The 12,628-nt window shown below is 36.4% G+C and overlaps 1 protein-coding gene across 2 annotated transcripts; it reads left to right on the top strand.

The window, feature by feature from the left end:
• Positions 1-6,820: 6,820 nt before the first annotated feature.
• On the top strand, positions 6,821-12,128 carry LOC128217102 (uncharacterized). Of its 2 annotated transcripts, none has more exons than XM_052923981.1 (4): positions 6,821-7,258; positions 8,287-8,481; positions 9,788-9,897; positions 10,604-10,746. In XM_052923981.1, the coding sequence occupies exons 1-4, from the start codon at positions 7,096-7,098 to the stop codon at positions 10,718-10,720; spliced, it is 585 nt and encodes a 194-aa protein (XP_052779941.1). In that variant the 5' UTR covers positions 6,821-7,095; the 3' UTR covers positions 10,721-10,746. The 2 variants fall into 2 exon arrangements, with proteins under 2 accessions (XP_052779941.1, XP_052779942.1); XM_052923982.1 differs by lacking the exon at positions 10,604-10,746 and adding an exon at positions 10,775-12,128 and having other exon boundaries at positions 6,826-7,258.
• Positions 12,129-12,628: the final 500 nt, after the last annotated feature.

Here is a 12,628-nt window from a genome sequence, read left to right as displayed (position 1 = left end):
AAAAGGTGAACTATTTTATGATATGCGCATATGTTCAAATAAAACAGATACAGCTGAAACAGCTGTCTCAACCCTTGTCAGAAATACCGCGGATCACAAATGTACAGAATAATTATCTATAGAGAAATAATGATTTGAAATTTAACAACGATGTTAACTTTAACAAAGTTCTGTACAGTCGGCTCTGTTTGTGTACGATTATTTTACGACGCTATCGGACTATCAGTGGGAAATTGGCCCCTAGTGTGACATCAGTGCAATAAGCAGGAGATGCACAGCATGGGGTTGTCATGTCAAATTTTCCTTAAACTAGGCCTTTAATAGAGCTACTTTAGTTCTTTAACGTGAAACAGATAGTTTACGGCACTGTCACACGGGATTCCTCAATGGGCCGATTGTTCAGAACTTTGATAAAGTTCACAACGTTGTTAACAGGATCGTTGTTAACTTTAAAAGGTGAAATATTGTATGATGTGCTCATGTCATTGCATAAACCAAGTACAGCTGAAACAGTTGTTTCAAATATTGTTACAAATACCGCAGATCACAAGTATATCCTTTAATTCCAGTACAGTAACGATTTTCAAGTTAACAACGATGACCTTTAATTAACAACATTGTTAACTTTAACAAACTTTTGAATAATCGACCCATTGCCATCTAAAATGTTTCCTCTAGGTTTCCTGATATTCGGAGGATGCGTCAGATTTGTTTCCATTTATCCGCTGGTGAAAATTGGGGTCTCCTTCTATTTGGCGCTGTCCTCTTTTATCACCATGTGGCTGGCGGTAAGTGTTTTATTATTACTCATAATAATGAATTATTATTTCATAGCCGGGGGGCTCTGAACCTCCATTGGGTATGATACGTTGCAACATGCAATCTGAGCCTAGGTGACGTGCACAGAGCTCTGCCGGCCTCCATTAACCTGGCCATGTCATTCATCGGTGTAACACAACCGTAGTATTCTCATGGACTTTAGTTCACCCTTCAGGCTTCAAAAATATTCCAATTTCAACACAGCATGCTGATGCACTAGCGTCAGTTCTTAAGCGGCTTCTGGACGCGACTTTTCATAACCTATTTTGGTAGGGGGTATGAACGTTTATTTTACGACGCAACCGCAATTTATCCATTGGCGTCGGACCCAGTGTGCGCATAAGACCTTATAGGGTGTGGGCCATAGTGAACATACATGTTGTTACCCTGGTTAGAGCTACCATGGCTCGTTAACGTGCACCGGGCACCAGTATATAGCACTGACATACGGGACCACCGTTTAACGGGAGACCGGTAATTTTTGTTAGGGTTGAGGCGGGGGATCGAACGTGCGACCCCTTGTGTCTTGCCACTTGACCACGGACCCGCTACTTATTACCTTTTAAAACTACGCTGTACAGAAATTGGAATACGAATTTGTGGGTTTCTACGAGGTATATTATTATTAAAGTGACACTCTTATTCAAAATCAATACATACACAAGCATAGCAAACATAATGCATTTATGGTGAATATCAGTTACTGATAACATGATAATAACCGTGTTTTTAATAGCTGAAAACGCTAAAATATTAAATGATTGGTGAATGCTAAAAGATTTACTGTGATCTGCTATGGTCTCATAAGGTAGAAATATCATGTTTTCTGGACCTTTCTTTAAATTAAACTCGGTTTTCTTTAAACGAACCATTGCTTTCGACATTTCTTCATCCTTTTTGGTATATCAAAACAATTGAATTAATTGTGGTAAATCTTATTTGGGAGTAAGAGAGCATCTTTAAGTAATGCAATACTAATATAATTGCATTTAGTAATGCAATACTAATATTATAACATATAGTAATGCAATACTAATATTATAACATTAAGTAATGCAATAGTAATAGTATTACATTTAAAGTAATGCAATTATAATAGTATTACATTGAGTTATGCAATACTAATATTATTACATTAAGTAATGCAATACTAATTTATTGTTACATTTAGTTATGCAATACTAATATTATTACATTTAGTTATCAATACTAATATTATTACATTCAGTAATGCAATACTAATAGTACTACATTTAGTTATGCAATACTACTATTATTACATTTAGTTATGCAATACTAATCTCAGTGTAATAAAACCTCAGTGTCTGAGGGTATAAATGTGTTAAAGAGTCACAGTCATTAAAAATAAAATAATGTTAATATTTAGATGTTGTTGTATGGTTGTTGGTGATGTTGTTGTTTTTATCAAATACATTTATTACGCTCTTTTCGGTCTCGACGGATTATATATCCATGTTATGTTTTTGTTGTTGTTTTCAGATAGTCATTTTCTTTATCGACTGCAAGTGCAAAAAGAAGCTAGAAGATGGAATCTATACGACACTTCTTGAAGGAATTTACAATGATTCGTGGGATATCTAGTAATTTCGTATCCAACTGAAATAACCTCAGCTATTATTCAAGAGTTGGAACGCACTAGGGGCTATTATCAACAGTCGGAACACACTCGGCTATTATTCAACAGTCGGAAGGTACTCGGCTATAATTCAACAGTCGGAATACCCTCGGCTATTATTCAAGAGTCGGAACGCCCTCGGCTATTATTCAACAGTCGGAATACCCTCGGCTATCATATCCAACAGTCGGAATACTCTCGGCTATTATTCAAAAGTCGGAACACCCTCGGCTATTATTCAACAGTCGGAACGTCTTCGGCTATAATTCAACAGTCGGAACGTCTTCGGCTATAATTCAACAGTCGGAACGCGCTTGGCAATAATTCAACAGTCGAAAAGCGCTTGGCTGTTATTTAACAGTTAGAACGCACTCGGCTATGATTCAACAGTCGGAACGCACTCGGCTATCATTCAACAGTCGGAACGCGCTTGGCAATAATTCAACAGTCGAAAAGCGCTTGGCTGTTATTTAACAGTTAGAACGCACTCGGCTATGATTCAACAGTCGGAACGCACTCGGCTATCATTCAACAGTCGGAACGCATTCGGCTATTATTCAACAGTCGGAACACGTTCGGCTATTATTCAACAGTCGGAATACCCTCGGCTATTATTCAACATTCGGAACGTACTCGGCTATAATTCAACAGTCGGAACGCACTCGACTATTACTCAACAATCGGAACACGCTCGGCTTTTATCCAAAGAAATATTACCTTCCGAGATTGCCTGAGATAGCCGAGTAGTTTAATTAAACTTTAAGTGTAGATTATCGGAACTCCTGTCTCGCTGACCGTTCCAAGGTGATCACACCCAACATTTAGAAATACAGATATGTTGATGTACGACTTCATGTAGTCTGTCTGTTGTTTTGTGACGCTGTGTGTCTCTAGTTTGGTGTCTGTAAAGCCTCTAAACGGGATATTTGCTAAATTGTTGGATAGTGGGTTAGCCCCTGTAGTCTTTTTAAAATTATGGTATTTGTTTGTTTGTATTCGCTACTCTCCGTCTAAGAGGCATCAAGCCGGATTGTGTGTACATACATGTATAACTAGTTAAGTTTGTGATTAAAATAATTTAAATCTGACAAAAATGCTTTGTATAGTATGTAATCAATACCCTTAGTTGAGACCAGCATGTAAGCATTATTTAAGTTATACCCCTGCAAGGTTTACCGCCGTCCCGTTCATGTTCTTTTTCCTAAAGACGGCCTTCGTGCAAGCATTGGTAAGGTTGTTCCACTTTTCTCCCATTAAGACGACCTTCATGTAATCATTTTTTAGGTTATACACCTTCACGGAATTCCGCCGTCCCTGTCATGTTTTTCCCTTAAAGACGACATTCATGTAAGCATTGTTTGGGTTAAACCCCTTTACTCCCTTAAAGACGACCTTCTTGTAAGCATTGTTTGGTTAAACCCCTTTACTCCCTTAAAGACGACCTTCATGTAAGCATTGTTTGGTTAAACCCCTTTACTCCCTTAAAGACGACCTTCATGTAAGCATTGTTTTGGTTAAACCCCTTTACTCCCTTAAAGACGACCTTCATGTAAGCATTGTTTTGGTTAAACCCCTTTACTCCCTTAAAGACGGCCTTCATGTAAGCATTGTTTTGGTTAAACCCCTTTACTCCCTTAAAGACGGCCTTCATGTAAGCATTGTTTTGGTTAAACCCCTTTACTCCCTTAAAGACGGCCTTCATGTAAGCATTGTTTGGTTAAACCCCTTTACTCCCTTAAAGACGACCTTCATGTAAGCATTGTTTGGGTTAAACCCCTTTACTCCCTTAAAGACGACCTTCATGTAAGCATTGTTTGGTTAAACCCCTTTACTCCCTTAAAGACGACCTTCATGTAAGCATTGTTTGGTTAAACCCCTTTACTCCCTTAAAGACGACCTTCATGTAAGCATTGTTTGGGTTAAACCCCTTTACTCCCTTAAAGACGACCTTCATGTAAGCATTGTTTGGGTTAAACCCCTTTACTCTCTTAAAGACGATCTTCATGTAAGCATTGTTTGGGTTAAACCCCTTTTCTCCCTTAAAGACGATCTTCATGTAAGCATTGTTTGGGTTAAACCCCTTTACTCCCTTAAAGACGACCTTCATGTAAGCATTGTTTTGGTTAAACCCCTTTACTCCCTTAAAGACGACATTCATGTAAGCATTGTTTGGGTTAAACCCCTTTACTCCCTTAAAGACGGCCTTCATGTAAGCATTGTTTGGTTAAACCCCTTTACTCCCTTAAAGACGACCTTCATGTAAGCATTGTTTGGTTAAACCCCTTTACTCCCTTAAAGACGACCTTCATGTAAGCATTGTTTTGGTTAAACCCCTTTACTCCCTTAAAGACGACCTTCATGTAAGCATTGTTTTGGTTAAACCCCTTTACTCCCTTAAAGACGGCCTTCATGTAAGCATTGTTTTGGTTAAACCCCTTTACTCCCTTAAAGACGGCCTTCATGTAAGCATTGTTTTGGTTAAACCCCTTTACTCCCTTAAAGACGGCCTTCATGTAAGCATTGTTTGGTTAAACCCCTTTACTCCCTTAAAGACGACCTTCATGTAAGCATTGTTTGGGTTAAACCCCTTTACTCCCTTAAAGACGACCTTCATGTAAGCATTGTTTGGGTTAAACCCCTTTACTCCCTTAAAGACGACCTTCATGTAAGCATTGTTTGGTTAAACCCCTTTACTCCCTTAAAGACGACCTTCATGTAAGCATTGTTTGGTTAAACCCCTTTACTCCCTTAAAGACGACCTTCATGTAAGCATTGTTTGGGTTAAACCCCTTTACTCCCTTAAAGACGACCTTCATGTAAGCATTGTTTGGGTTAAACCCCTTTACTCTCTTAAAGACGATCTTCATGTAAGCATTGTTTGGGTTAAACCCCTTTTCTCCCTTAAAGACGATCTTCATGTAAGCATTGTTTGGGTTAAACCCCTTTACTCCCTTAAAGACGACCTTCATGTAAGCATTGTTTTGGTTAAACCCCTTTACTCCCTTAAAGACGACATTCATGTAAGCATTGTTTGGGTTAAACCCCTTTACTCCCTTAAAGACGACATTCATGTAAGCATTGTTTGGATTAAACCCCTTTACTCCCTTAAAGACGACCTTCATGTAAGCATTGTTTGGGTTAAACCCCTTTACTCCCTTAAAGACGACCTTCATGTAAGCATTGTTTGGGTTAAACCCCTTTACTCCCTTAAAGACGACCTTCATGTAAGCATTGTTTGGTTAAACCCCTTTACTCCCTTAAAGACGACCTTCATGTAAGCATTGTTTGGTTTAAACCCCTTTACTCCCTTAAAGACGACCTTCATGTAAGCATTGTTTTGGTTAAACCCCTTTACTCCCTTAAAGACGACCTTCATGTAAGCATTGTTTGGTTAAACCCCTTTACTCCCTTAAAGACGACCTTCATGTAAGCATTGTTTTGGTTAAACCCCTTTACTCCCTTAAAGACGACCTTCATGTAAGCATTGTTTTGGTTAAACCCCTTTTCTCCCTTAAAGACGACCTTCATGTAAGCATTGTTTTGGTTAAACCCCTTTACTCCCTTAAAGACGACCTTCATGTAAGCATTGTTTTGGTTAAACCCCTTTACTCCCTTAAAGACGGCCTTCATGTAAGCATTGTTTGGGTTAAACCCCTTTACTCCCTTAAAGACGGCCTTCATGTAAGCATTGTTTGGGTTAAACCCCTTTACTCCCTTAAAGACGGCCTTCATGTAAGCATTGTTTGGGTTAAACCCCTTTACTCCCTTAAAGACGACCTTCATGTAAGCATTGTTTGGATTAAACCCCTTTACTCCCTTAAAGACGACCTTCATGTAAGCATTGTTTGGATTAAACCCCTTTACTCCCTTAAAGACGGCCTTCATGTAAGCATTGTTTTGGTTAAACCCCTTTACTCCCTTAAAGACGGCCTTCATGTAAGCATTGTTAAGAGTATACCTCTTTTCCTCCTTAAAGACGGCCTTCATGTAAGCATTGTTTGAGTGATACCTATTTACTCTCTTAAAGACGGCCTTCATGTCATCATTATTTGAGTAATACCTCTTTTCCACCTTAAAGCCGGCCTTCATGTCATCAGTTTTTTGGTTTAACCTCTTATCTTCCTTAAAGACGGCCTTCATGTAAGAATTGTTTAAGTAACACTTTTTTTCCCTTAAAAACGGCCTTTGTGTCATCATTTCTTTGTGTAAAACCTCTTTTCCACCTTAAAGACGGCCTTCATGTAAGCATTGTTTAGGTTATATACTAGTCTGGTTCCCTGCTTACTGATATTTCATACAGTACGACCCGATAACGATAGTGTTAGGGGAAGGAACTCCAGACTAGTTTTATACTGGCTCTTTAAATTGCCTCCTTATAATAACGGCCTAAAAAACAAACACAATTTTGCGTGCATGATGTCAAAATATAATAGTAATTTGCAAACGTTCATGTTAATTCAGATACTTGATCAGACTTGGGGTGACCCTTTGAACACTTTTAAATCTATCAATTACTCATTTCTTTTTTGTAGGCTATTCTTAGCCATTTTTTCTATATTGGAAAACCCTAAAATGATACCGAAAGTACAATTTTTAGACAGTTTGTGTCCACGTAAAACGTTAACTCATTAATTAAAACAATGGGCAAATGTTGTTCAGTTTGGACACAATGTATTCTCGGAGCGATACTTCCCTGGATTCTCCACACAATTTCTTTATTCTCAAACTGGTGGGTTATAGAAGATGGAAGAAAAATCGGTCTATTTTATCAGACAGCTGAAGATGGATCATCAAGTATGTCCAGTGAGTAAATCTCTTAATACTAGTTGCATATTTAACTTTTATTTTAACCTCTGTATAAATATTAAGTTGTCAGAGGCAGTATATGCCGCAGTTTTTTCATCAAATGTTGAATACAAATTCCTAATGAGAAATTCTAAAAAAATCACCCGAGGTAAGTGTAGTATTCTTTTATTGTTGTTGAAGTTATAAAAGCCCACAAATAAGTGGTTTAAAAGAATATTTGAGTTCAGTGAACTAACAATTATTGAAACAGTATTATTTTTTTAAATACAAATTTTGTGACTGACCCCGTTTACAATCTCCTTTGTCACATACATGTATTAATAATTTGTAACATGTATGTACTTTAAGTTGAGTTTCTTCCCTTCTACTTCCATACAAAGCAGCATCAGGTCTTCAGTGTGCCAGTTTCTGTCTACTGAGCCTGTCCACAATCCCATGTGTCACAATCTATTAATAACTTGTAACATTGTGCACTTTAATATAGTATCTCCCTTCTAGTTCCTGACATTTAATCAGCATTGGATCTTCAGTGTGCCAGTTTCTGTCTACTGAGCCTGTCCACAATCCCATGTGTCACAATCTATTAATAACTTGTAACCTGTACTCTTTAATTTAATTTCTCCCCTTCTAGTTCCTGACAAAGCAGCATTGGGTCTTCAGTGTGCCAGTTTCTGTCTACTGACCCTGTCCACAATCCCATGTGTCACAATCTATTAATAACTTGTAACATTGTACACTTTAATATAGTATCTCCCTTCTAGTTCCTGACATTTAAGCAGCATTGGGTCTTCAGTGTGCCAGTTTCTGTCTACTGACCCTGTCCACAATCCCATGTGTCACAATCTATTAACAACTTGTAACATGTACACTTTACATTGAGTTCCTTCCTTTCTAGTTCCTGACAAAGCATCATTGGGTCTTCAGTGTACCAGTTTCTGTCTACTGACCCTGTAACAATCTCCTGTGTCACAATCTATTAACAACTTGTAACATGTACACTTTACATTGAGTTCCTTCCTTTCTAGTTCCTGACCAAGCATCGTTGGGTCTTCAGTGTACCAGTTTCTGTCTGCTGACCCTGTCCACAATCTCCTGTGTCACATCTATCAAGATATTTGGCCCTGATAAAGATGACTACATTGACAATGATGACGATGATACTTGCATCACCTGTTGCTGCGGTGCTTTTTATTGCTCCATTTTCCTTTATATTTGTACAAGTGAGTATTCATTTACAGTCGAACCCAGTTGGCTCAAACTCACTTGGCTTGAAATCCTCGTTGCCTCAAGCTGGATGTAAAGGACTGATTGCTTTATAGGTAATGTAAGCATTACCGCTTGGCATGAACTTTCCGAGCCTCGATTTGCCAGTCCCTGGGAGTTCGAGCCAACGTGGTTTGACTGAACCATAACTTATTACATACCTTACGCTAATTACAACCATCACTTTTACGGGGTGTATCCTACGAAGAAAATAATTATTTTTAGCAAAGGAAAGCAGTTTTTCTAGTGAAGGAAAGCAGTTTTTTGTAGCAAAGGAAAGCAGTTTTTCTAGCGAAGGAAAGCTGTTTTTATAGCGAAGGAAAGCAGTTTTTTCTAGCGAAGGATTAAGCAGTTTTTTCTAGGGAAGGAAAGAAGTATTTTTCACTGATTATATATACTAAGTGTATAGGATGAACATCACAATATAACACCCTTAATAACACATATGGTGTATTTAACTAACTTAAAAAAAAGTATATGCACATGCAAAGAATACGTTCAATTTGAATTCTGCTTAATAAAAGTTTTAAAGAATTGGTACTTTTATAGTTTGTTATAATAGGTGATATATTAAGAGCATCTTAAAGGTGTCTGCCTCTCATCTTATAGGTTGTGGGTTTAAACTCCACACTTGCCAGTACATTCCGTTCAAGCCTCTCAAAATGGGTACCAGTTCTGGGCCCCATGATTATAAACAGTCTCAAGTCCGAGGTTAGACTCAGACTCAAAAAAGAACTTTCATTAAATTGTAAAAAAGTATCATCTCTAATCCGTTCGTTTTACAAAAATAAATATAAATCATTGTTCAATTTTAATTAGCAATAAATTTCAGCAAATTTCATCACCAATACTCAACTAGAAGGAAAGTTAGAATGAAAGTAGATTTGCAGCTCTACCACTTCAGTCTGAACTCACGACTTGAGACTGTTCATAATTATATACCCGTCCCAATTTCTCGAAACTTCTTAAGCTTAACAGGCTTAAGTTGCTTATTTCAATAAGCCATTACATACATACTTAAACGTGATTTTGATAAATGTTTATTGGTTCATTGTAATTATCATAAAGATTATTCGTAGCTTAGCTTCATCCTGTTCAAAAGAGAATTAAGAAGTTTCGAGAAATTGGGGCAGTTTACAATGGAAATCTGATCACTTAGCAGTCCTAATAATGCCGTCATTAAAAGTAAGAAAAAATAAATGAGTTAAAAGTGTAACTGTAAATGTTATAACAATCATATTATCAGATGAATGTTACCTCTAGGTTTCCTGATATTCGGAGGATGTGTCAGATTTGGTTCCTTTTATCCGCTCGAGAAAATGGGGGTCTCATTCTATCTGGCGCTGTCCTCTTTTCTCATCATGTGGCTAGCGGTGAGTAGTCATTTCACTAATTTAATACTAATGTTCACTTTAAGGCAAACAATATAAGTTGAGGCCAAAAAAAGTTCTTTACTTTAAGCGCATAAAAATAAGACAAAAAATAAAATCGGTGATAGTGCAGCTTTAAGTGTTTTATAAGTGCAATATTATTATTAAAAATTATACAGGATTTTTTCAATATCTTAATGTAATCAAGTATGTACATGAATGTTTTCGTCCTCGGTCAGCCATTGACATATGATACAAAAACATAGTCAGTTATAAATATAAAGTTGTTATTGTTATTTCAATTATATATTCTAACTATAATGCACCAGTCAATTGTAACCACGCCCCCCCCTAGGTCCGAGGAATACCGGGGACTTTGACTTTCGGTCCAGCCAATCCCGGCTAAAATCCCTGCCCTGCGGGGACAAACAGATGGTAAAATCCCCGCCAAGTGACCTCGGACCCCAGGGACCATAGGTAAGGCCTTTTCCCTGCTATATTTAAAGCGAAGACAAAACCATCGCATTCACCCGGCACTGCGGGGCCACCTAAAAGGTAAAAATACGGCCCATTTCCCCGGCTATCCCCGGTATACCCCCGGACCTGGGGGGGGGGGGGGCGTGGTTACAATTGACTGGTGCATAATACTGTCTTAATGGCTCATAAGTAACCATTACCATATATATTTTACCATTAATTTTTTTTCCAGATTATTGTATTTTTCAAACTTGCTATGCAAAAAGAAAAAAGAAGATGGAAAATATTTACAGCGAGGCTTTTGATTGATAGAATGAGTCGAGGGGCTGCCAGAATATCGTTTTACTAATTTATTCTCATATGTCAAGAATCAATATATATTGCATCTTTCCCTTTTTTCCAGATCCTCATATTTTTCATAGACTTGCTGTGTAAAAAGAAGAAAGAAGATAAAGTATATGAGACCCTGCTTGAAAAAATTTACAGTGACGCCTTGTGAGATTATGAGAGGCACTTTCTAATAATTATAAGAGTTCGGCTTCGTTAGATTTATGTGAGGCTAAAATTGTGATGTTTACAGTGATGCTTTGTATAATTTACAGATATGCTTTGTATAATTTACAGATATGCTTTGTATAATTTACAGATATGCTTTACTGTGATGTTAAAACTATTTATAGTTATGCATTTTAAGATTTGCAGATATATTTTGTATTTTCATAGAACGAGTGTATTGTTATGTGTGGGAAAATAAAATAACTGTCCAATGTCAGCAGAATAATTCGTGGCTTTGCCATTGCATTATAATAATTTAACAGTATTTTACAGTCCAGGTAACATGATATTCAGTAACTTCAAGGCCAATATAAATAAATTGCTAGATTTTCATACAGTCTTTTGGCGGCAGGTAACATTTTAATTTTTATTCTTCTAAAATTACTGTTTCATCATTGAATATGTGTTCATGCTCTTCCTTAGTGCATAACAGACTATATACATGTGTTTCTATATGAACTACAAACACCATTGTAACAATTCTCCCTTTTAGAAACATTTGTCCAGACATTTTTATGACACATTATGGGGAGGGCCGATTTCTTATGTTGTTTATAATTTGTGACCCAAACCAATTATAATTAATACATTATTATATTATGCTATAATAACCATATTTTAATAACCATAACTTGTTCATATAAAAATATGATTAAATTAAATAACTTTACATTAATATTTGTCCAATTGAATCAATTGTCGATAATTTATTTCCATCTGTTAATAAGTATCTGGTGTTATTTCTTGAAAAGTTCTTAAGTAGAATGCATCTAAATCTATTAAATATTTATGTTTAATATATTATATTTATAACTTATAAAGTATGTTTACCATACGTTAAGAATATTGTTTAGAGCTTGGTAAAAATTAACATCGTTGTTAACCTCATCAATGATAACTTTCAAAACTGAAATATTAGATATGTTCATATGTTTTAATATGAAATGGTTGACTAAAATCAAAACTGCAGATTTTATGTGTGACTATGTTATTTTCAGAGAAGTAATTATGCTAAGAAAGTTAACGATGATGTTAACAACATTGTTAACTTTAACAAAGTTCAGAACACTCTGCTTACTTTACTTCTAGCTAATGCTATGTTTATTTTGTATACTTTTTAAAAAACTTTTCCATACATCATTATGTTTTGTGTGTTATATCCATGTATATATCGATATTTTTGTATAAATGCGGTAAATATTGTTGCTCTTCCTTTTCTGGATTGTTTCAAATTTCTAGATTTGTTTATCTACATTTATGATCAGTCATGCTTATAAAAATGTTTTATTATACCCGTAATACATATATCATTCCTTTCCCCAGTATACAAATATAGTTAATATACATGTTTATATGTTTATCATATCTTCAACACTAGTGTTAAAATATCATAATACTGTGAGTGAGTCTGGCAAACTGTTGATTGTGCTAACCAATATGCAACTTTTTTCATAATAATACATATAAAACAATATATGCTGCTACCCCAATGTTTATTTAACTGATTCAATGAAATGGTTTGTTTGTTTGAGGTAATCAAGGCCTGCCCATGCCAAGTAGCTGCATTATGGCTTTGACCTGTCATGACGCCATCATGACTTAAATTGTGTTTAAAATCCACAAGTAACCGGAGATGGAAGTGACAGTAATTCGCAGTTGAATCCAGTCATTGGAAGACTTGAAAAGACAGTGTGAGATACAA

This window comes from Mya arenaria, chromosome 14 (genome assembly GCF_026914265.1).
Source record: "Mya arenaria isolate MELC-2E11 chromosome 14, ASM2691426v1".
NCBI lineage: Eukaryota > Metazoa > Mollusca > Bivalvia > Myida > Myidae > Mya > Mya arenaria.
This window is presented reverse-complemented; position numbering and strand designations above follow the sequence as displayed.